At 44.4% G+C, this 26,550-nt stretch overlaps 1 protein-coding gene across 1 annotated transcript; it reads left to right on the plus strand.

The window, feature by feature from the left end:
- Positions 1-24,895, plus strand: ankrd55 (ankyrin repeat domain 55). The gene is made up of 11 exons (XM_041897426.1): positions 1-501; positions 12,871-12,990; positions 13,855-13,985; positions 14,745-14,854; positions 16,598-16,658; positions 17,040-17,168; positions 19,544-19,728; positions 20,139-20,306; positions 22,259-23,175; positions 23,676-23,777; positions 24,205-24,895. The coding sequence occupies exons 1-11, from the start codon at positions 462-464 to the stop codon at positions 24,489-24,491; spliced, it is 2,250 nt and encodes a 749-aa protein (XP_041753360.1). The 5' UTR covers positions 1-461; the 3' UTR covers positions 24,492-24,895.
- Positions 24,896-26,550: the final 1,655 nt, after the last annotated feature.

Below are 26,550 nucleotides of genomic sequence, written 5' to 3' on the forward strand. Positions count from 1 at the left end.
TTCATACTGTATGTCTCTCTCCCTCCATCGCCAAGCTGCTGTTGTAGCCTCCTCCTTCCCTCCACTCAGCTCTGTGAATGGATGATTGATCTCTCCATCCCTCCTTCCGTTTATCCATCGCTCCTCAGCAGGGAAAAGAAGCGAGAAACAGGGGGAATCTCCATCTCCAAGATCTGTGATTGACAAGACGAGACTGTCTTGGGGGAATTCTATCTCTCCTCTTCTTTCCTGTGATGGCTGGATGAGGATTTATCTTGGTCATGTAACGCTTTTCAAGGCAGAAGAAGACGTGGAAGAAGAAGACGTGGGAGAAGAGGGGGAGGAGGAGGAGGAGGAGGAGAAGTAGATGAGCGATTTCTTGGGCTACAGTGTGAGGGAGGTTTTCAACAGAGGCAAATGTGCCTCTCTAGTCTCTTGTCTCTGTGTTGATTTAGGACAGATGAGGATGTGTTAGTTTGACCATGGAGTTCAGCGCGTCGTCTGTGTTTGACCAGCAGAAAGGTAAGCAAGCAGGCAACCAGTGTTGGATGTTACATATCACAATAAGGAAGAGGAACTGGAACAGGGGAGAGAGAGAGAGAGAGAGAGAGAGAGGGAGAGGGAGAGGGAGATGGAGAGCGATGTTGCTGCCGCTGTTGCCATGGAAATGCTATGTTCTCTCTACTTGGCTTTGGCATCATGATGAGTAGATGCTGGGTTTATGGCTGGTGTGTGGGATGACTAGGTAACAAGATCTAGTGTGTAGGGATCTAGTGTGTAGGGATCTTATCCATAAAGTGTGGTCTTAAATGAAAAGGTTTTATACCTTTATGTGGAGAACCCTTTTTTAACCCTCTAAGTGGATTCTACTTTGAATACACCAAGGTTTAGGGGGAATCTTGCAGCGAGAGCTCTATGCATGAATGGGGATGAATGGATGTTACATCACAATATCTAGGTACAGCATTCCCATTCACAATAACTAGGTACTGCATTCCCATTCACAATAACTAGGTACTGCATTCCCATTCACAATAACTAGGTACTGCATTCCCATTCACAATATCTAGGTACTTCATTCCCATTCACAATAACTAGGTACTTCATTCCCATTCACAATAACTAGGTACCGCATTCCCATTCACAATAACTAGGTACTGCATTCCCATTCACAATAACTAGGTACTGCATTCCCATTCACAATAACTAGGTACTGCATTCCCATTCACAATATCTAGGTACTGCATTCCCATTCACAATTTCGAGGTACTGCATTCCCATTCACAATAACTAGGTACTGCATTCACATTCACAATAACTAGGTACTGCATTCACAATAACTAGGTACTGCATTCCCATTCACAATAATTAGGTACTGCATTCCCATTCACAATAACTAGGTACTGCATCCACATTCACAATAACTAGGTACAGCATTCCCATTCACAATAACTAGGTACTGCATTCCCATTCACAATAACTAGGTACTGCATTCCCATTCACAATAACTAGGTACTGCATTCCCATTCACAATAACTAGGTACTGTATTCCCATTCACAATATCTAGGTACTTCATTCCCATTCACAATAACTAGGTACTTCATTCCCATTCACAATAACTAGGTACCGCATTCCCATTCACAATAACTAGGTACTGCATTCCCATTCACAATAACTAGGTACTGCATTCCCATTCACAATAACTAGGTACTGCATTCCCATTCACAATAACTAGGTACTGCATTCCCATTCACAATATCTAGGTACTGCATTCCCATTCACAATTTCGAGGTACTGCATTCACATTCACAATAACTAGGTACTGCATTCACAATAACTAGGTACTGCATTCCCATTCACAATAACTAGGTACTGCATTCCCATTCACAATAACTAGGTACTGCATCCACATTCACAATAACTAGGTACAACATTCCCATTCACAAGAACTAGGTACTGCATTCCCATTCACAATAACTAGGTACTGCATTCCCATTCACAATATCTAGGTACTGCATTCCCATTCACAATATCTAGGTACTGCATTCCCATTCACAATCTCGAGGTACTGCATTCACATTCACAATAACTAGGTACTGCATTCACAATAACTAGGTACTGCATTCCCATTCACAATAATTAGGTACTGCATTCCCATTCACAATAACTAGGTACTGCATCCACATTCACAATAACTAGGTACAGCATTCCCATTCACAATAACTAGGTACTGCATTCCCATTCACAATAACTAGGTATTGCATTCCCATTCACAATAACTAGGTACAGCATTCCCATTCACAATAACTAGGTACTGCATTCCCATTCACAATAACTAGGTACTGCATTCACATTCATTGCGGAGACCTATGGCATAGATCTGAAGTAGAGGTCTTCTCGGGCCAAGAAAGTTGGACCTGGACCCGAACGGATCCAAAGACAATCAGACCCGACCTGTACGGACCCGATAATACAAAATACAAATATAAAAGGGGCACCCGAATGGATCTGACGACAACCAGACCCAGACCAGACCCGGACCAGACCCGGACCAGACCCGGACCAGACCCGGACCAGACCCGATTGACAAAAACATTTATGTTTATCAGCCAAGTTGCTCTTCTGGTTAACGAATAGATCTCCATATGTTGGCTAGGCCTTCAATGAGTCAATAAATTCACCTTGTTAGCATAAAATAAAAATGCTATAGGCTATGTAGAGCTGTGGTCGGGTCCATTCGGGTCCACTCGGGTCCATTCGGGTCCATTCGGGTCCATTCGGGTCCACTCGGGTCCATTCGGGTCCACTCGGGTCGATCAGCTGTAGTTACATAGACCTAATGACAATCAAACAGGACCCGACCCGAGGGAAAAGTTAGAATTTTTGACCCGAACCCGCTCGGGTCCCGGGTCGGGTCCCGGGTATTGGGGTTTGGGTCGACCCGTGAAGACCTCGAATCTGAAGCCCTGGGATAAGGCTGATATGATAAAACATGTGAGCCTCCTGCCGTTCATCAGTCAAACCCATTCACTCGTAGTACAGCTCTTGCTGGAAGAATATCCCCTTGGTATTGTATGGTGTCTGTCCAGAGTCCTCGGAAGATTATCCCCTTGGTATTGTATGGTGTCTGTCCAGAGTCCTCGGAAGATTATCCAGCAAGAGCTCTACTTTATCCAGAGATTGTCCAGAGTCCTAGAGTGCATTCTTCCTGTTAGATATAGTAGATCTAGGGGAACCCTCATTTGTAGGCCATTCTACTCCTTATATTTCTATGAATCATATTTCTCTGATTGGAATTCAATATGACACCCTGGGGCAATGGAAAGGGGTGGCGCAGTGGTCTAAGGCACTGCATTGCAGTGCTAGCTGTGCCACTAGAGATCCTGGTTCGAATCCAGGCTCTGTCGTAGCCGGCCGCGACCGGGAGACCCATGGGGCAGCGCACATTTGGCCCAGCGTCGTCCAGGGTAGGGGAGGGAATGGCTGGCAGGGATGTAGCTCAATTGGTAGAGCATGGCATTTGCAACGCCAGTGTTGTGGGTTCGATTCCAGTATAAAAAAAATATGTATATATAAAAATTTATGCACTCACTAACTGTAAGTTGCTCTGGATAAGAGCGTCTGCTAAATGACTAAAATGTGGGTAGCACACATTAGGAATGTTGCGGTTGTGTTGCGGTCCTCTGTAGCTCAATTGGTAGAGCATGGCGCTTGTAACGCCAGGGTAGTGGGTTCGATCCCCGGGACCACCCATACGTAAAAATGTATGCACACATGACTGTAAGTCGCTTTGGATAAAAATGTCTGCTAAATATTATATTAGGATGGTGGCACGTTATTTGGGGAGGACAGGCTCATAGTAATGGCTGGAACTGAATAAATCGAATGGTATCGAACTCATAAAACACATCGGTTCCTTGTGTTTGAGACTATTCCAGCCATTATTATAAGCTGTCCTCCCCTCCATGGTCCTGTGTTGTGGAGGTTGTGGTGGTGTTATGGAGAGGTTCTGGTCGTGTTGTGGTTGTGTTATGGAGAGGTTCTGGTGGTGTTATGGCGGTTGAGCCAGATTGTGTCATGTCAGTGGATTTCCCGGACTGACTCTCACTTAAATGTAATGATTTGATGGATTGCATAATATATCCCCTCTTAATCAATCGATGAGACAAGAAAGGTTCCCTCAATATATTGACGGAGGGATGTCCTTCCTCACCCATCAGCCGTGTCCATGACTATTCGAAAAGAAGGTTCTACCTAGAACCATAATTGTCCCCTTAATGGAACCCTTTCACTAATACAAGGTTCTACGTGGAACCGTTTGACCACTAAAAGGTTCTAAGTAAAACCTTTTTCACCACCAAAGGGTTCCACATGAAACAAATAACCATTTTTTCCTAAGCGTGTAAAGTTCCTATAGCAGTAAAGTTAATATAAAGTTCATATGCACCTACAGGTCGAGGTCTACAGGTCCTTACAAATAGCACACTTCTTCTACTTCCAATGTACACAACACTATGTAAACAAATACACATTCCAAATCCGTCAGTCTTCAAAATGGCTATGTTGAGGGTTTCTTCCCAGTGGTCTACATCCATTCATATATTTTATTACATTCTATACATTATTCAATATTTTTGCGTTTGTTGCACGAGTTATTGCAGGACTTACAGTATATAATCCAAATTGAGCATGCTCCATCTATGAATTAAAAATATTATATTGACATTGATATATGCATAACCACATTGATGTATGTATAACCACATTGATGTATGCATTACCACATTTATGTGCATATAACCACATTGATATATGTATAACCACATTGATGGATGTATAACCACATTGATGTATGTATAACCACATTGATATATGTATAACCACATTGATGTATGTATAACCACATTGATGTATGTATAACCACATTGATATATGTATAACCACATTGATGTATGTATAACCACATTGATGTACACTACCGGTCAAAAGTTTTAGAACACCTACTCATTCAAGGGTTTTTCTTTATTTTTACTATTTTCTACATTGTAGAATAATAGTGAAGACATCAAAACTATGAAATAACACATATTGAATCATGTAGTAACCAAAAAAGTGTTAAACAAATCAAAATATATTTAATATTTGAGAATCTTCAAATAGCCACCCTTTGCCTTGATGACAACTTTGCACACTCTTGGCATTCTCTCAACCAGCTTCATGAGGTAGTCACCTGGAATGCATTTCAATTAACAGGTGTGCCTTCTTAAAAGTTAATTTGTGGAATTTCTTTCCTTCTTAATGCGTTTGAGCCAATCAGGCTCTGTCGTAGCCGGCCGCGACCGGGAGACCCATGGGGCGGCGCACAATTGGCACAGCGTCGTCCAGGGTAGGGGATGGAATGGCCGGCAGGGATGTAGCTCAGTTGGTAGAGCATGGCGTTTGCAACGCCAGGGTTGTGGGTTCGTTTCCCACGGGGGGCCAGTATGAAAAAATAAAATAAATTAATGTATGTACTCACTAACTGTAAGTCGCTCTGGATAAGAGCGTCTGCTAAATGACTAAAATGTAAATGTAAATGTTGTGACAAGGTAAGGGATATACAGAAGATAGCCCTATTTGGTAAAAGACCAAGTCCATATTATGGCAAGAACAGCTCAAATAAGCAAAGAGAAACGACAGTCCATCATTAATTTAAGACATGAAGATCAGTCAATACGGAACATTTCAAACTTTGAAAGTTTCTTCAAGTGCAGTCGCAAAAACCATCAAGCGCTATGATGAAACTGGCTCTCATGAGGACCGCCACAGTAATGGAAGAGCCAGAGTTACCTCTGCTGCAGAGGATAAGTTCATTAGAGTTACCAGCCTCAGAAATTGCAGCCCAAATAAATGCTTCACAGAGTTCAAGTAACAGATACATCTCAACATCAACTGTTCAGAGGAGACTGTGTGAATCAGGCCTTCATGGTCGAATTGCTGCAAAGAAACCACCACTAAAGGAGACCAATAATAAGAAGAGACTTGCTTGGGCCAAGAAATACGAGCAATGGACATTAGACAGGTGGAAATGTGTCCTTTGGTCTGGAGTCCAAATTTGAGATTTTTGGTTCCAACCGCCGTAACCGCCGTGTCTTTGTGAGACGCGGTGTGGGTGAATGGATGAGCTCCGCATGTGCATTTCCCACTGTAAAGCATGGAGGAGGGGGTGTTATGGTGTGGGGGTGCTTTGCAGGTGACACTGTGTGTGATTTATTTAGAATTCAAGGCACACTTAACCAGCATGGCTACCACAGCATCTGCAGCGATACGCCATCCCATCTGGTTTGGTCTTAGTGGGACTATCATTTGTTTTTCAACAGGACAATGACCCAACACACCTCCAGGCTGTGTAAGGGCTATTTGACCAAGAAGGAGAGTGATGGAGTGCTGCATTAGATGACATGGCCTCCACAATCCCCAGACCTCAACCAAATTCAGATGGTTTTGGATGAGTCGGACCGCAGAGTGAAGGAAAAGCAGCCAACAAGTGCTCAGCATATGTGGGAACTCCTTCAAGACTGTTGGAAAAGCATTCCAGGTGAAGCTGGTTGAGAGAATGTCAAGAGTGCTCAAAGCTGTCATCAAGGCAAAGGGTGGCTATTTGAAGAATCTCAAATATAAAATGTATTTTTATTTGTTTAACACTTTTTTGGTTACTACATGATTCCATATGTGTTATTTCATAGTTTTGATGTCTTCACTATTATTGTACAATGTAGAAAATAGGAAAAATAAAGAAAAACCCTTGAATGAGTAGGTGTGTCCAAACTTTTGACCAGTAGTGTATGTACTGTATAACCACATTGATGTATGTATAACCACATTGATGTATGCATAACCACATTGATGTATGTATAACCACATTGATGTATGTACTGTATAACCACATTGATGTATGTATAACCACATTGATGTATGTATAACCACATTGATGTATGTACTGTATAACCACATTGATGTATGTATAACCACATTGATATATGTATAACCACATTGATGTATGTATAACCACATTGATGTATGTACTGTATAACCACGTTGATGTATGTATAACCACATTGATGTATGTATAACCACATTGATTTATGTATAACCACGTTGATGTATGTATAACCACATTAATGTATGTATAACCACGTTGATGTATGTATAACCACGTTGATGTATGTACTGTATAACCACATTGATGTATGTATAACCACATTGATGTATGTATAACCACATTGATGTATGTATAACCACATCGATGTATGTACTGTATAACCACATTGATGTATGCATAACCACATTGATGTATGTTTAACCACATTGATGTATGTATAACCACATTGATGTATGTACTGTATAACCACATTGATGTATGTATAACCACATTGATATATGTATAACCACATTGATGTATGTATAACCACATTGATGTATGTATAACCACATTGATTTATGTATAACCACGTTGATGTATGTATAACCACATTGATGTATGTACTGTATAACCACATTGATGTATGTATAACCACATTGATATATGTATAACCACATTGATGTATGTATAACCACATTGATGTATGTATAACCACATCGATGTATGTACTGTATAACCACATTGATGTATGCATAACCACATTGATGTATGTATAACCACATTGATGTATGTATAACCACATTGATGTATGTACTGTATAACCACATTGATGTATGTATAACCACATTGATATATGTATAACCACATTGATGTATGTATAACCACATTGATGTATGTATAACCACATTGATTTATGTATAACCACGTTGATGTATGTATAACCACATTGATGTATGTATAACCACGTTGATGTATGTATAACCACGTTGATGTATGTATAACCACATTGATATATGTATAACCACATTGATGTATGTATAACCACATTGATGTATGTACTGTATAACCACATTGATGTATGTATAACCACATTGATGTATGTATAACCACATTGATATATGTATAACCACATTGATATATGTATAACCACATTGATGTATGTATAACCACATTGATGTATGTATAACCACATTGATATATGTATAACCACATTGATATATGTATAACCACATTGATGTATGTATAACCACATTGATGTATGTATAACCACATTGATGTATGTACAGTATAACCACATTGATGTATGTACTGTATAACCACATTGATGTATGTACTGTATAACCACATTGATGTACAGTTGAAGTCGGAAGTTTAAATACACTTAGGTTGGAGTCATTAAAACTTGTTTTTCAACCACTCCACAAATTTCTTGTTAACAAACTATAGTTTTGGCAAGTCGGTTAGGACATCTACTTTGTGCATGACACAAGTAATTTTTCCAACAATTGTTTACAGACAGGTTATTTCACTTATAATTCACTGTATCACAATACCAGAGGGTCAGAAGTTTACATACACTAAGTTGACTGTGCCTTTCAACAACTTGGAAAATTCCAGAAAATGATGTCATGGCTTTAGAAGCTTCTGATAGGCTAATTGACATAATTTGAGTCAATTGGAGGTGTACCTGTGGATGTATTTCAAGGCCTACCTTCAAACTCAGTGCCTCTTTGCTTGACATTATGGGAAAATCAAAAGAAAGCCAAGAAAAAAATTGTAGACCCCCACAAGTCTGGTTCATCCTTGGGAGCAATTTCCAAACGCCTGAAGGTACCACATTCATCTGTACAAACAATAGTACGCAAGTATAAACACCATGGGACCACGCAGCCGTCATACCGCTCAGGAAGGAGACGCGTTCTGTCTCCTAGAGATGAACATACTTTGGTGCGAAAAGTGCAAATCAATCCCAGAAAAACAGCAAAGGACCTTGTGAGGATGCTGGAGTAAACAGGTACAAAAGTATCTATATCCACAGTAAAATGAGTCCTATATCGACATAACCTGAAAGGCCGCTCAGCAAGGAAGAAGCCACTGCTCCAAAACCGCCATAAAAAAGCCAGACTACGGTTTGCAACTGCACATGGGGACAAAGATCGTACTTTTTGGAGAAATGTCCTCTGGTCTGATGAAACAAAAATAGACCTGTTTGGCCATAATGACCATCGTTATGTCAAGCCGAAGAACACCATCCCAACCGTGAAGCACAGGGGTGGCAGCATCATGCTGTAGGGGTGCTTTGCTGCAGGAGGGACTGGTGCACATATTGAAGCAACATCTCAAGACATCAGTCAGGAAGTTAAAGCTTGGTCGCAAATGGGTCTTCCAAATGGACAATGACTGTCACGTCTCCTCCCGTTGCTCCCCTCCCGCGATGCAGCAGGAGTTTCCCAGTGCCTCGACCAGCACCAGCAGCAGCTTGCCCAGTTGAACGCCACCATGCAGGTAATGCTCCAAACTCTGCATAATCTGCCCAGCGCTCCGGTTCCACCTCAGGGAGAGGCGAGTGCATCCAATCCACCTGTTCCCGTGCTATCAACCACTTCTGCAGGAACACTCGCCCTACCGGAGCACTATGACGGTAAAACGACTAAATGTAGCGGCTTCCTGCTACAGGTTTCCCTTTATCTGGCGCATCAGCCTGGGGCATATCCATCTGACCAAGCCAGGATAGCGCTGGTGATTTCGCTACTTAAAGGAAAGGCGCTGGATTGGGCCACGGCAGTCTGGGAAGGAGAGGAGGCAGTGGCACTTCCCTACCCCACCTTCCTCACTCGGTTCAGGGTGGTGTTTGATCATCCCACGGAGGGAAAGGACAGGGGTGAGCGTCTCCTCCATCTACAACAGAGAGAGGGGCCCGCGTCCGAGTACGCTCTGAGCTTTCGCACGATGGCGTCATCTTCCGGCTGGAATGAGCGTGCTCTGCGCACGGCCTTCAGGAGAGGCTTACGGGAGGACATTAAGACGGAACTCGCATGTCGGGACGACGAGATGGACCTTGAACCCTCATCACCACGTCCATCCGCCTTGATGACATGTTGAGAGAGAGATGGCTTTCCCAACACCTTCCGGAGCCTCGACACTCACCCCATCTGAGCTATGGAAGCCGCCCTGCTTCCGAGTCCTCACCCATGGAGGTGGGCAGCAACCCTGAGGCTGACGCTGCCTTCAAGAGGCTGAAGGAGAGGTTCACCATAGCGCCCATCCTAAAACACCCAGATCCCTCTCGTCCTTTCATCCTGGAGGTGGACGCATCAGAGGAGGGCGTGGGTGCGGTCCTCTCCCAGTGGCACGGTAAGCCAGAGAAAATGTATCCCTGTGCCTTTTTCTCTAAAAAGCTTACCCCCGCAGAGAGGAACTATGGAGTTGGAGACAGGGAGCTGTTGGCAGTGGTCCTCGCTCTGGAGGAATGGAGACACTGGCTGGAGGGCGCAGTCCATCCATTCCGGATTCTTACTGACCACCGGAATTTGGAGCACATACGGGCAGCGAAACGGATGAACTCTCGTCAAGCCAGGTGGGCCCAATTTCTTACTCGTTTTCAATTCATTCTGTCCTACCGCCCAGGATCCCAGAATGTGAAAGCCGACGCACTCTCCAGGATGCACCATACCGGAGAAAGGAAGGATCTGGGGGGTCCTATCCTGCCCTCGTCTCTCATCGTGGCACCTGTCGTTTGGGATGTGGATGAAGACATCCGCCTGGCGGCTCAGGAGGACCCAGCGCCTGCCAACGCCCCTCTGGGGCGCATGTATGTACCCACCAGTGTCCATGACCGCCTGCTGATCTGTGCGCACACCACCCTTACGGCAGGGTACTCTGGTATTACGCACACCCTGCATTCTCTAGCCCAAAGGTACTGGTGGCCCACTTTGGCTTCTGATGTCTCCCGCTATGTCAACTCCTGTTCCGTATGTGCCCAAACGAAGACACCTCGGAACGCCCTGGCAAGCAAACTAGTTCCTCTCCCAGTGCCTCAGCGACCTTGGTCACACCTGTCCATAGACTTTGTCACTGACCTTCCACGTTCTGACGGCTTCACCACAGTCATGGTGGTAGATCGGTTCTCCAAATCATGCCGTGTTTTGCCACTAACTGGTGTTCCTTCTGCTCTCCAGGTCGCTGAGGTCCTGTTCCAACAGGTCTTCCGGCATTATGGACTTCCGGAGGACATCGTCTCAGACCGTGGCCCCCAATTCACCTCCCGAGTGTGGAAGGCTTTCCTGGAGAAGATCGGGGCCACGGCCAGCCTCACTTCCCGGGTATAGGCCTCAGTCGAATGGGCAGGTGGAGCGCATGAACCAGGAGCTGGGGAGGTTTCATCTTTGCCACTGTCAGGACCGGCAGGGTGAGTGGGCAAGGTTTCTTCCCTGGGCAGAATATGCCGCACATGTCCATCTCCAGAGGGCCATTCGTCGGCAGATGAACCAAGCCGACCGCCACCACAGTGAGGCCCTGGTATTCCAGCCTGGTGATCGTGTCTGGCTGTCCACAAAAAACCTCCCTCTCCGCCTGCCCTGCAAGAAACTGAGCCCCCGGTTTGTGGGGCCGTTTAAGGTCCTCCGACAGATAAATTAGGTATCATACCGGCTGCTCCTTCCCCCTCACTACCGTGTCTCACCCACTTTTCATGTGTCTCTCCTCAGGCCGGTGGTTCCTGGTCCGCTGGCAGATGCCGTCCCCCGGGGTACGCCTCCTCCGCCCCTGGACATTGACGGGAGTCCGGCGTATCCGGTGAGGGATCTGCTGGACTCCAGGTTCCGTGGGGACGGCTCCATTACCTGTTGGACTGGGAGGGGTATGGTCCTGAGGAGAGGAGCTGGGTTCCGGCTGCGGACGTTCTGGACCCCAACCTAATTCGGGACTTCCACCGTCGCTGCCCTGACCGGCCCGCTCCTCGTCCTCGGGGTTGTCCTCCTGGCCAGCGACGTCATGCGGCTGGAGCCGTGCGTCCGGGGGGTTGGGGGGGTTGGTACTGTCACGTCTCCTCCCGTTGCTCCTCTCCGGCGCTCTGATTCGCCGGTCTACTGAGCCACCGGTCTGAGCGCACCACCTCGGCAACACCAGAATGGAAACCCAACGCACCCTAATCACTTCCAGCGCACCTGCACCTCATCATCTCATCACCACCCCTATTTAGCCCTGGACTGTTCTGTATTTTGTTGTGTGTGATTGTTAAGCGTTGTGTCGTTTACTCTCTCTTTGTTATTCTCTTTCTCATTATTAAGTAAACCTTGACCTTGTTACTTCCTGCGTCTGCGTCCTGCCTCTTCGTATATCAGTACTTGTCATAATGACCCCAAGCATACTTCCAAAGTTGTGGCAAAATGGCTTAAGGACAACAAAGTCAAGGTATTGGAGTGGCCATCACAAAGCCCTGACCTCAATCCTGTAGAAAATATGTGGGCAGAACTGAAAAAGCGTGTGCGAGCAAGGAGGCCTACAAACCTGACTCCGTTACACCAGCTCTGTCAGGAGGAATGGGCCAAAATTCACCCAACGTATTGTGGGAAGCTTGTGGAAGGCTACCTGAAGTCAATGCTACCAAATACTAATTGAGTGTATGTAAACTTCTGACCCACTGGGAATGTGATGAAAGAAATAAAAGCTGAAAGAAATCATTCTCTCTACTATTATTCTGACATTTCACATTCTTAAAATAAAGTGGTGATCCTAACTGACCTAAGACAGGGACTTTTTACTAGGATTAAATGTCAGGAATTGTGAAAAACTGAGTTTAAATGTATTTGGCTAAGGTGTATGTAAACCTCCGACTTCAACTGTATGTATAACCACATTGATGTATGTGTAACCACATTGATGTATGTACTGTATAACCACATTGATGTATGTATAACCACATTGATATATGTATAACCACATTGATATATGTATAACCACATTGTATTTGTATCCCTGGCTCCTATAGATTCTGCTGAAGAAGTGGATCTTAACGTTGTTTACCAAGCAGCCGCCAATGGGGACGTCAACACATTAACAGCAACCATACGGGAGGATCCCTCCATTTTGGAGTACTGTGATGGTGAAGGTATAAACTGCTAGGGTTGCAAAATTCCTGTAACTTTCCCAAAATCCATGCTTTTCCGGAAATCACGGTTGGAAGAGTCCTGGAATCAGGGTGGAATAAGCAGGAAATCCGGGAATCCTCCAACCTGCATGTGGAAAAAGCTCTATGAAGTGCTTATGAAGCCTGTATGTAGTGCTTATGAAGCCTGTATGAAGTGCTTATGAAGCCTGTATGTAGTGCTTATGAAGCCTGAATGTGGTGCTTATGAAGCCTGTATGTAGTGCTTATGAAGCCTTTATATATGCTACCGTATATAAAGTATTAGTTCACTTGGCTAAAGTGTGTCAAAGTGTACAAGTGACAAACTTCCAACGGCCCACTGACCATCTGTCATGCAGTAGGATGCTGACAGCTAATCCTATCAACTAGAGACGGAAACACGGCTCCAAATGAAACAGTTATCTATCAGTGATCAGAATCAGAACTGTTTTCTTGATGTACAGCGTGGCTACAGGGCCTTGTTCTGGGATCAGGGTTTCAGTAGCCCTAGTAATGTGACCTCTTTCCCTTGTCTCCAGTCCTTCATTGACAGATGCCATTGATCAGAAAACAAAGTCCTAATTATCCACCGTTTTCCAGATGTGTGCACTTGTACACTCCCCTTCATGGATTTTAAAGCATATGATTGGTGTAAGTAATTACACCGTCAGGTATTGGCTGAAGTGAGTTTAGACTTTTCACCATGAGTGTACACTTTGGGAGAAGGGGGGAGAACTGGGATGCAGCCCACTACTGATAAAGGAAAGGAGGCAAGGAGAGGGAGTGACTTTCAAGACTGCACCCATATGTTTAATGTAGCATCTATCCCATGTTCTCCGGCTGTAGGCTCCACCCCTTTGATGCATGCGGTGTCGGGGAGGCAGGTGGACACGGTGAAACTGCTGCTGAAGATGGGCACCTCCATCAATACCCAGGATGCCTGTGGAAGGACCTCGCTCTCCCTAGCGACATATCTGGTACCACACACACACACACAACACACAAAACACACACACACACACAACACACAACACACAACACCTGCTCGCTCACTGGTTTTGTTGTGATCTCTGTTTTTTGTTTAGTTTCTACAATTGTAAAGCGACTTTGGGTCACTGAAAAGCGCATCAGTATGAAAAATGTATGCACTCACTAACTGTAAGTCGCTCTGGACAAGAGCGTCTGTTAAATGACTAAAATGTAAATGTACATGTAAATATAAATCACATGTATTATTATTATTATTATTATTATATAGAGATGTTCAGCACCTGACATACCGGTAGATAACTTCATCCAAATACATTAGGGCTGTATGAATACTTTTTATATGCCTCTTCATTCCTCCTTTCGTTGGACTAAAGTCACAATCTAACATGACACAGTTGAATAGTGAAAGCAATCCTGTCATATCAGTGATTGATTACTTAAAAGGGAAGGATGCAAGTATTGAAAGCGGGACCCTATGTCTGTCACACTAATAGTCAGGAGTATGGTTCATTTCTTATGAAGTTAGAGTCTAAACTGTACTGAACAACAGCCATCCAAGTAGTTGTCTGGCAACTTTTAGAAAGTGCATTGCATAATTGTCAGAAACAACTGTTTTCTTTTAAAAACTAAATCCTTTGTGCATTTGTCTTTGAGCAGCACTTTCAAAAAGCCACATTATACGTTTCTGTCGCAAAAAAAACAGAAGTGCCGTGATAACCTCCATTTTTTTTTTGTGTCTTTTGAAGGGGTGGCTTAAAGGCTGCGTGTGTTTACTGCGAAATGGAGCCAAGCAGAACATCCCCGATAAAAATGGTCGCCTGCCTCTTCACGCAGCGACCGCTGAGATCGACCTCAAGTGAGAGCATTAGCAAATAATTCATTTAAAACATGTTTACAGCGTAGCCATTATTCTAACTATAGAGTACAGATGTAGGGTCTTAATTTGAGCCAGTTTGCTACAGCAGGAAAATTATCCTGCAGCAACAGGAAATTGAATTATTATGTGAATTATAATTAATGGGCATTTTTGTAAGGGTTGGTGCATTTTTTGTAAGGGCAAATCAAGTCAGACATTTCAAAGTGGAAATTACAAACTTTAGAAGCCTTTTAAAAACTAAAATACACTACAAGTTTGCATTTCCTATCAAATTAAGATCCTACATCTGTAGGCATTGAAAACAATGGTGTTAGAAGAAACCGTTGGAGATATGAGTCATAGGCGTAATCATGGCATAAAAGATGCTGAACAACAAGCGCATTAGCAAGCATCCACTTCAGGAAATAGAAAGGCCACCTCTGTAACATCACACACACAATATCAATAAGCACTCAGTCTCCATGTTACACTGTCCATGTTATGTATATAAAAGGAGGCTAATGGCTCAGCGACTGCTGCAAGTTTAGTAGCTTATTTACTCTAACAGGAAAGCCTGGTTTACCAGGGTGTGTGTGTGTGTGTGTGTGTGTGTGTCTGTGTGTGAAGTCCCCATAGCGACCACAGACCTTTGCTTGATATGCTAAGGCAGCAGCAGCTGCTCCAGTGGTCTCTCTCTCTCTCTCTCTCTCTCTCTCTCTCTCTCTCTCTCTCTCTCTCTCTCTCTCTCTCTCTCTCTCTCTCTCTCTCTCTCTCTCTCTCTCTCTCTCTCTCTCTCTCTCTCTCTCTCTCTCTCTCTCCCTCCCTCTCTCTCTCTCTTTCCCTCCCTCCCTCTCTCTCTCTCTCTCTCTCCCTCCCTCACTCCCTTATCTTGCTCCCTCTCTCTGAACGTGGGAAGACAGGGATCCAGCAGCCCAGTGCTGCATCTGGTCGACAACAACAGAGGCACTTTCTCTCTTCCTGCTTCCTGTCTCTCCCAGGCCATCTGGCAAAGCTCTCTTCTATTAGCTGCCGGACTTGATAACAGTAAATGAGAGGTCTCTCGTTGAATTGGTTGAATTGCAGAGGCGTAGCCTAGTAACTTACCCTCAACTCCACAGCCGAGACTGAATAACAAAATATAAATCTGTAGCATTTGGACACTCCTATTAGTACCATGTTTGTAAACCCCCCATGTGAGCCAGTTAGTGTAGAATAATGATATATTACTGTCCCCTGTAGCTCAGTTGGTAGAGCATGGCGCTTGCAACGCCAGGGTTGTGGGTTCGTTTCCCACGGGGGGGGGGGCCAGTATGAAAAATGTATGCACTCACTAACTGTAAGTCACTCTGGATAAGAGCGTCTGCTAAATGACTAAAATGTAAAAATGTAACAGCATGTTTCAGGGGATCAGTTAGTGCAGTTTAACAGCATGTTTCAGGGGATCAGTTAGTGCAGAATAACAGCATGTTTCAGGGGATCCGTTAGTGCAGAATAACAGCATGTTTCAGGGGATCCGTTAGTGCAGAATAACAGCATGTTTCAGGGGATCAGTTTGAATAAGGCGAGGCGCAGAATCGATATTCTTGATCACATAATGAATACTTATTTGGGTTGCTATGGTGATGTGTAGATCTGTGATTCTGTGCAGTCCGACTGCAATGTAGTCTTATCTCAAACCTGCCCCATTACCCTTGATACACGTTGTGCAGGTTTTGACAATACAACCTTTGATTTGATTCGCAGACTCATGGCAGTCCTGCTGCAGCAATCGACTGCGTGTGAAATCAACCACCAAGACAACGAGGTATGAGAGCTGAACAGTGATACCGTTGTAACCTGAGAATACACAGTACCGGCATGGGACAGGAGGCCGAATACGATAAAAAGAGCCTCTCCCTGATGTGACGGAAGTCTACTAGCTCTGAGAGGGAAAGCATGATGAATGACCTGAATAGGAAATCCTGCTCTTGACATCTACGCTCTGATGTACCATAAGTAGGGCCTGGAGTTTTTCTGACCACCTGACAATGTAAAGCTCCAGGCCCTAGTTTTAGGTTGATGTGGTCAGGAAAAAACTCAGGAGTAACCAACAATAAGGAATGATAAACTAAGATGATGCTACATTCAGTGTGTAGAAAGCTATGTCTAGTTTGCAATACGATCGATTCTCATTGGTTCTCTGTAGGGCATGACGGCTCTTCATTGGGCATCTTTCCACAACCGTCCTGAGCATGTGCAGGCTCTCCTGCAGAAAGGGGCGGATCCCACACTGGTGGACAAGGACTTCAAGACAGCCCTCCATTGGGCAGTGCAGGTAGGAGACAGCCCTCCATTGGACAGTGCAGGTAGGAGACAGCCCTCCATTGGACAGTGCAGGTAGAAGACAGCCCGCCCTGGCAGGCAGGTAGGAGACAGCCCTCCATTGGGCAGTGCAGGTAGGAGACAGCCCTCCATTGGGCAGTGCAGGTAGGAGACAGCCCTCCATTGGGCAGTGCAGGTAGGAGACAGCCCTCCATTGGACAGTGCAGGTAGGAGACAGCCCTCCATTGGACAGTGCAGGTAGGGGACAGCCCTCCATTGGGCAGTGCAGGAGACAGCCCTTGTGGGAGACAGCCCTCCTTGACAGTGCAGTAAACAGCCCTCCATTGGGCAGTGCAGAAAGGGGAAAACTTACTGCCACTGTGGGATTTGAACAAGGTCTTTAAGGGCCAGTTTCACGGACACAAATTAAGCCTGGACAAAGAAATCAATGGAGATTGTCATTTGAGCATGCCTTAAGTTGTTCTGGAAAAGAGCGTCTGCTAAATGTAGTATGTAGAAAGTTACAGATGCACAAAAATTATACCCCAAGACATGCTAACCTCTCACCATTACAATAACAGGGGAGGTTAGCATTTTATATCATACCCCAAGACATGCTAACCTCTCACCATTACAATAACAGGGGAGGTTAGCATTTTTTGGGGGGTATGATATTTATGGCTCTGTAACTTTCTCACTCATCATTATTCAAGATTCATTCAGGATTATCCGTAATCATGGTAGCATCCACATTAATGTAGAAGTGTTTAGTAACATATTCTATTCTTATTTACAATAAAAGTGACTCCAACATGACACAATATATTATTTACCATTAATTTCTATTGGGGACAAAATAATCTGAAACACAACCAAAACAAACAGCAAATGCATCCAACAAGTTTGTAGAGTCACAAGCTTGATGTAATCATTGTGTGTTAGGAATATGGGACCAAATACCAAATGTTTGACTACTTTAATACACATACAAGTGAATTTATATAAGTGAATTTGTCCCAATACTTGGTCCCCTAAAATGGGGGGACTATGTACAAAAAGTGCTGTAATTTCTAAACGGTTCACCCCATATGGATGAAAACACCCTGCAGTCTGCACTTTAACCTCATCGTCATTGTATCATTTCAAATCCAAGGTGCTGGAGTACAGAGCCAAAACAACAAAAAAGGTGTCACTGTCCTAATACTTTTGCAGGTCACTGTATTTATTTATTTGTGGACCGTTTTTGTTTCGTTACTGTCTGGTAATTATTTCTGGCTTCATTCAAGGTTTGCAATAATCCGCCATTTATGAAACCACATCGGCTGAAAGCTTCTACACTACATATTTCAGTTCTAAAGCTTCTACACTACATATTTTAGTTCTAAAGCTTCTACACTAGTAGATTTAAAAGCTTGCAAGTACATGTGCATTACATACTATGCATTGTAGATAAATCCACTTCTAGACTCACACATCTGAGCAACCACGCAGTGATCATGTTCTGTTTTATGTAATTTGTTTCTCATTCAGGATACCAGTGCCACCACCTGGCCCATACTGTGACATGTGAATCCCAAAATAGTCTGAAATGAGGAAGTGTCTGGTGGGACAAGATCAGTGCACCATATTCTAATACGTGGTCAGAGTTGTCTTAGTCAGCTTTGTCAATTTGCAACATGATCAGGTTGTTAATGTCACTGCAATTATTCATAGCAGTGATGGTCAGAGGCTGTATATATCAAGCGTCTCAGAGTAGAAGCGCTGATCTAGGATCAGCTTAGCCTTTTTGATCACTATGAATAAGATTAAATAGACTGTGGGGAGACATAATAATATAACATGCCATTTAGCAGATGCTTTTATCCAAAGCGACTTGCAGTCATGCGTGCATCAATTTTTTTTGTGTATGGGTGGTCCCGGGGATCGAACCCACTACCTTGGCGTTACAAGCGCCGTGCTCTACCAGCTGAGCTACAGAGGACATGATCCTAGATCAGCACACATCTAACTTCCCCTGCCCTGTTGCATTTAAAAAAGCAATAAATATCTTCATTACACACATAAGTCATTAAATTGTTTTTGTTCTGAGTGCAAATCGGGCCTTTGTATGAAACAGAGGTGGTTCAGTGAACCATGCTTGTGTTGATGAGTAACCTTGCCTGAGACCTGAAGACATGCCTTAGCTCCCTGCAGCTAACAGTCTTATTCAATGGATTTAAAACCCTGCTGTTCTAATCATCCTTCTCTTTCTCTCTCTCTCTCTCTTTCTCTCTCTCTCTCTCTCTCTCTCTCTCTCTCTCTCTCTCTCTCTCTCTCTCTCTCTCTCTCTCTCTCTCTCTCTCTCTCTCTGTCTCTCTCTCTCTCTCTCACTCTCTCTCTCTCTCGCAGAGTGGCAGCAGATTAATGTGTTCTCTCATCCTGGATCACCACCTGGGCTCCTCGGTCATCAACTATGACGACGAAAATGGCAAGACCTGCGTTCACATCGCCGCTGCCGCCGGATACAGCGACATCCTCTATGAGTTGGCGCGCTTTGCTGAGACCAACCTGCAGGCCCTGGATGTAGACGAACGGTAACAGAAATGGCAGCACATTGTTTTCTTTGAAATTGCATGCCACCAGTCTATGTTTGTCAAACAAAAACCATTGATTGCAAAGTTAAACAAACCATAAATCTCCATGCACAAGGACCAATTTTAACAATTTCCACTGAACATTTTACAAAAACAAATTTACTTGAAGAACAGTGCAGATGCAAAGTTTGGTAACAGAATGACAGTTTGTGCTGTTTGTGCCGTCATTCAGTTACCAAATTTATAAAAGTAGTCATTGTGCATAGAAAATGTTTGACAAAGTCTCAGCATCATTCTGTTACCGTGGAATTGACCAATACTGGTTGGTAAATGCATTGATTTATCATGAATAACTGCACTATTCATGTAGGTTGATCCGGTGGAAAGAATAAGATCTGTTCATCCTCCAGGACCCCTCTTCATTGGGCGGCAGCAGCGGGGAAGGAGGACTGTGTCCAGGCCTTACTGCAGCTAGGGGTGGAGACAGGGCCCAGGGATATCAATGAGAACACACCGCTTACATATGCAATGTACTGTGGCCACACTGCCTGCATCAAGCTCCTCTCAGCTGACAACAGGTTGAATAACGCTGCATTCCGTGTGTGTGTGTGCGTGTGTGCGTGTGTGTGTGTGTGTGTGTGCATATACACTACCAGTCAAAAGTTTGGACACACCTACTCATTCAAGGGTTTTTCTATATTTTTACTATTTTCTACATTGTACAATAATAGTGAAGACATCAAAACTATGAAATAACACATATGGAAACAGGTAGTAACCAAAAAAGTGTTAAACAAATCCAAATATATTTTATATTTGAGATTCTTCAAATAGCCACCCTTTGCCTTGATGACAGCTTTGAACACTCTTGGAATTCTCTCAACCTGCTTCACCTGGAATGCTTTTCCAACAGTCTTGAAAGAGTTCCTTCATATGCTGAGCACTTGTTGGCTGCTTTTCCTTCACTCTGCTATCCGACTCATCCCAAACCATCTCAATCGGGGGATTGTGGAGGCCAGGTCATCTGATGCAGCACTCCATCACTCTCCTTCTTGGTCAAATAGCCCTTACACAGCCTGGAGGTGTGTTGGGTCATTGTCCTGTTGAAAAATAAATGATAGTCCCACTAAGCCCAAACTAGATGGGATGGCGTATCGCTGCAGAATGCTGTGGTAGCCATGCTGGTTAAGTGTGCCTTGAATTCTAAATAAATCACAGACAGTGTCACCTGCAAAGCACCCCCACACCATAACACCTCCTCCTCCATGCTTTACGGTGGGAATTACACATGCAGAGATCATCCGTTCACCCACACCACGTCTCAAAAGACACAGCGGTTTGAACCAAAAATCTCTAATTTGGACTACAGACCAAAGGACAAATTTCCACCGGTCGAATGTCCATTGCTCGTGTTTCTTGGCCCAAGCAGGTCTCTTCTTCTTATTGGTGTCCTTTAGTAGTAGTTTCTTTGCAGCAATTCGACGATGAAGGCCTGATTCACACAGTCCCCTCTGAACAGTTGATGTTGAGATGTGTCTGTTACTTGAACTCTGTGAAGCATTTATTTGGGCTGGAATTTCTGAGGCTGGTAACTCTAATGAACTTATCCTCTGCAGCAGAGGTAACTCTGGGTCTTCCATTCCTGTGGCAGCCCTCAAGAGAGCCAGTTTCATCACTTGATGGTTTTTGCGACTGCACTTGAAGAAACTTGCAAAGTTCTTGAAATGTTCCGCATTGACTGATCTTCATGTCTTAAAGTAATGATGGACTGTCGTTTCTCTTTGCTTATTTGAGCTGTCTTGCCATAATATGGACTTGGTCTTTTACCAAATAGGGCTATCTTCTGTATACCCCCCCACATACATTAATTTATTTTATTTTTTCATACTGGCCCCCCGTGGGAAACGAACCCACAACCCTGGCGTTGCAAACGCCATTGCTCTACCAACTGAGCTACATCCCTGCCGGCCATTCCATCCCCTACCCTGGACGACGCTGTGCCAATTGTGCGCCGCCCCATGGGTCTCCCGGTCGCGGCCGGCTACGACAGAGCCTGATTGGCTCAAACGCATTAAGAAGGAAAGAAATTCCACAAATTAACTTTTAAGAAGGCACACCTGTTAATTGAAATGCATTCCAGGTGACTACCTCATGAAGCTGGTTGAGAGAATGCTCAAAGCTGTCATCATGGCAAAGGGTGGCTATTTGAAGATTTTCAATTATAAAATATATTTTGATTTGTTTAACACTTTTTTGGTTACAACATGATTCCATATGTGTTGTTTCATAGTTTTATGTCTTCACTATTATTCTAGAATTGAAAAAATAGTAAAAATAAAGATAAACCCTTGAATGAGTAGGTGTGTCCAAACTGGAAATGGCCATGCAATAATTCTGTGTGCAGTCGGACATGTCGATTATTTGCAGATTAGTAAAGCCAAAAATCTCTGGGAAAAGAAAATGCCTGCCATCCATCTTAAACCAGAGTTGTGAATAAGACTTTATGGTCTCATTGATTGATTGTCCACAGAGCCGAATCAGCCAGACAGCTGCCTTCCCAGGGCAGTGATCCATCCCAGCTGCCTTCCCAGGGAAGTGACCCATCCCATCTGCCTTCCCAGGGGAGTGACCCATCCCAGCTGCCTTCCCAGGGGAGTGACCAATTCCAGCTGCCTTCCCAGGGGAGTGACCAATCCCAGCTGTCTTCCCAGGGGAGTGACCCGTCCCAGCTGTCTTCCCAGGGGAGTGACCTGTCCCAGCTGTCTTCCCAGGGGAGTGACCCGTCCCAGCTGCCTTCCCAGGGGAGTGACCCGTCCCAGAAGAAGGAGGGCAAGTTCCGCATGCTCAATCAGATCTTCTCCTGCAAGAGGAAGGAGCACTATGCCGCCCGCCAGAGAGAGCTGGGCCGCGACGGACACCTGAGGGAGGAGACCTCAGAGGTGGATGACATCATCACCATGTTTGACTGCCTGGCGGACTCCTCCTCGGCCAAGGAGCCTGAAAACGAACGCTCCAAAGTCAGGAAACGGCCTTTGGTCGAAGCGGCGCAGAAACTCAATCCACTCGACATCCGGACCGCGAAGGACTACAAGGGACTGCCTCCCATACGGACACAAAGTCTTCCGCCCATCAATCTGGGAACGTCTTTGCTGGCCATCTCCCAGAGTGCTGTGGAGCAGAGTCACACCACGAGGCCGATGGTCAATCACTTTGCCCACCGCTCTCAGAAAAGCAAGAGTGAGCATGACTTGTTTGACAGCAGGCCGAAGGGACAAGCGTTGGTCAGTCATTCCTGGAAGACCGAGTCCAATCAGTCCATTTTGGCCCACAAATCCTGGATTTCACCCCCAACAGAAAGGCTGTTGGACAAACTGTACCATGAGACTTCCGGACCTATGGATGTCCTCTGCCCACACCAAGCCCCATACATACAGAAGAATGAACAAGGTATTATTAGTTGTGTCTTTCACAAGGTGGAATGAGTTGTCTTTTACAAGGTAGGATGAGTTGAGTTCTTCACAAAAAGGAGAGGCTAACAGTCTCTGGTTTAGCAGAGGGGAAGTGTGACTTACTGAAACATCTAAACTTGTGGTGCATTCTCATGAGTTATCAAGTGAGTCATCACATTCCTTTCACCAGAGCTAAGCAGCAGTTAGCAAAAAAACCACATCCTGCTAAGATAATATACTGTAGATAGCTACACTTGACTTCACAGTTCACACCTTGAGACCACTTAGATTCAAAACCAGTAGGCCTAACCGTTTTTCTGTCTAAAATAGATTGACATTATTTTGCAAGGGAGTGATGCAAGAGAACATGTGTGAACTTCTATGCAGTTGAGTTTTGATGATTCTTCTCAACAAGGGAACGTAACATCTGCATTACATTGCCACAACGTATGCATCCAAGTGCATGCTAATAACATGATGTACTTCTCCTCATCACAGCTCCAAATACACAGCTGCTACCTCTGGACAGGTTAAACATGAGGGAAACTGCCCTAACACGGAACTGCTTGGCCCCCATTCGTGACCACTGTACCCACCGGTGTAAGTACTTTTTTTCATGACTATGTAGCCTTGAAAACTTCAGAGCTCTGAATGCATGCATGAATCCGATTCCTTTCTGTGCTAAAACTAGAGGGCTCGATGTTATATTCTGTAAGGGAAACAGGTCCCATCCTTGGGGATGTATTGTCATGCCTTAGTATCACTGTCAACATCACAATCTATACAACATATTCCACTACAATTTCAGTATAGCCAGCCCAGTGCTACTAGAGTGTACACATAGCTTTGTGACTTTTTTCGGTCAAGTCTTGAGGCAGTGTCTGTAGACGGCGGCTGTAGTGTTTCACTCCAGAGTGGCAGAGTCACATTCAGTGCACAGGAAGGTATGTCCGAATGTTGAGAGGTGGAGGTGTAGACATGATCGCCAACACATCACCAAACACTTAACAAGCTTTTCCCTCTGCAGTCTCTTTGCCACCAGACCAAGTCTCTAAAGGGGTGAAGAAGTGCAAGTCCCTGCCTCTCAACACCCTGGGTCGGGGACAAGGAGGTCTCCCGCCACCTGTGACCTCCAAGTCCCAGAGGCCAGGGATCCCCCAAAGCCCGTCCTTGTGCTCCTTCCTGCCCATGCTGAATGGAGACCCTCTGAGGAGCGTCCAGGTGCTCCCCGCCATCCCATCCCAGAGGAAACACAGCCCCACTGTGGGCCAACCCAAAATGGACACCCTCAGTAAACTGGACGACAGAACCTGATGCAACCGCATGGCTCATTGGAGGCTTGGGGAGATATGTGGTGGAGTGGACCTGATTGGAATTGGGACTTGGCTGGGTTAGCTAGCAGCAGGCCATTTTCTGTGGAATTTGTCCCTAAGTGTAAAAAAATATATATAAAAATTGGCCCTGAGTGTACAAACTGACTAAACTCATCAAAAGGAACTCTACTGTATGCCACAGTAAATTGCTCAAGACTTTGCAAACATTTGTTAATAAACAGCATCCTATTTTTACACGTTTATACTGTACTTTGTGGTGGAAACTCCACAATTCAAGGCATGCACTGTGTACTGTTTGATTTTCTTGCACTTTGAAATTGAGGCTTTACGTTTAGTTTGTCATGTGACTGTTTCGCTAAATGAATAAAACATATGACATTTGTATTCTTTTTGCCTGCGTTTGGATATTTTTCAGTTGTGTGAAGGAGAGGAGGCACAGATACGTTTGCCTATGCACGATCAACTTATTGATCCATTCCTGATCATCATACAGGAAATGTCTATGATCCTCCATTATTACTGGTCTGACAGTTTTTTATTTATTCCCCTTTCATGTATCTTTTCTCCAAGCCGTCCTGGCGCTAGGGCAGAGATCTATGTTGACTATTATCACTACTGTAACCACTAGGGAGGTCTGAGTATGTGGGAGGGGAAGGGGATGGGGCAGGACGTGCATTTTTTTTGTCAAAAGAAAATCAAGCATATTCATGGTGGTAGTGTAATGACATTGGTGACCTGAGTGAGATACACTTACTGCTGAGACCTGAAGACTTGGGTTAGCTCCCCCAAGCGTATGGCCATAGGCTTTAGCTCAGTGGGCTGCTACAGTCTCGTTGTAGGGCGGCAGGTAGCTTAGTGGTTAAGAGTGTTGTGCCAGTAACCGAAAAGTCGCTGGTTCTAATCCCCAAGCCGACTAGGTGAAAAATCTGTTGATGTGCCCTTGAGCAAGGCACTTAACCCTAATTGCTCATGTAAGTTGCTCTGGATAAGAGTGTCTGCTAAATGACTAAAATGTAAATGTTGTGGCAGGAGACCTGAGCACACAGTCCTTGGTCGCTGGTCACATTCATGGTGCTTTTAAGACAACTGGGAACTTGGGGAAAAAAACGATGTCAAGTCATGACATCAGTGACCTTCAGGTCGGAAAGTCCACGGGGGGGGGTGTCATTCCTCCTCGCTCTGCTGACCAGTATTTTGCTCTGCTCTGCTCATACAGGAGTAATAAAGGCCTAGTGCACTAATTTGGTGCGTGGGGGAAAAAATTACAAAAAAAGGAAATTAAAACCTGTAGTATTATTAATGAATATGATTTGTTTGTGTAGGATTTCTGGCAATGTAAAAAGTTTGTATGTATGCTGTTTTGTATGTGACTATTCCTCTTTTGTTTGTTGATGTTTATTGTTTGTTAAGAAACAAAAATGAAGAAAAAAAAGGAAAAAGGTTTGAAACCACTTAATTTATTCAATTCTCCATAGTATAGCTTCCTCGGTTCTCTGTTAGGATAGTAATTAAACAAAGCAACATACAGTCCTTGTTGTTGAGCTTGTAGTGTCAGTTAGCCTACATATGATTCAGCCACAGACAAACAAGTCAAGCTAGGCTCTGTGGGTGGTCATGTCCTGGGGTATAATTAAGCAATAAGGCCGTTGGAGGTGTGGTATATGGCCAATATACCGCTGCTAAGGGCTGTTCTTAGCAAGATGCAACACTGAGTGCCTGGACACAGCCCTTAGCTGTGGTATATTGGCCATATATCACAAACCTCCGAGGAGCCTTATTGCTATTATAAACAGTTTATAATCGCAGATAGAACAATGAGCCAGATATTTCACCTGATGTATAAGTGTGACGCGTCCAGCTGGCGTTTCCACTCACTACCAAATATCGTGATGAGAGGATGCCAAGTGGCCTGCAGTGGGAGAAGATGGATTTTGGCCGACATTATGCTAATTTTCGCATCTATGAAACATTTGATACGTTTTATAGATTTTACGCTTTGCCAAAGTAAAAAAAGTAATGTTGTTTAGAAGGAGTGCAAG

Source organism: Coregonus clupeaformis, chromosome 15, assembly GCF_020615455.1.
Source record: "Coregonus clupeaformis isolate EN_2021a chromosome 15, ASM2061545v1, whole genome shotgun sequence".
Taxonomy (NCBI): Eukaryota; Metazoa; Chordata; class Actinopteri; order Salmoniformes; family Salmonidae; genus Coregonus; species Coregonus clupeaformis.

What these genes read in the sequence shown, in the direction of transcription:
- ankrd55 (XM_041897426.1), top strand. Translation starts at nt 462, where the DNA reads ATGGAGTTCAGCGCGTCGTCTGTGTTTGACCAGCAGAAAG. An exon ending in ACCGCTGAGATCGACCTCAA is followed by an intron (nt 14,855 to 16,597) that starts GTGAGAGCATTA and finishes TTTGATTCGCAG; the next exon opens with ACTCATGGCAGTCCTGCTGC. An exon ending in GCCCTGGATGTAGACGAACG is followed by an intron (nt 19,729 to 20,138) that starts GTAACAGAAATG and finishes TTCATCCTCCAG; the next exon opens with GACCCCTCTTCATTGGGCGG.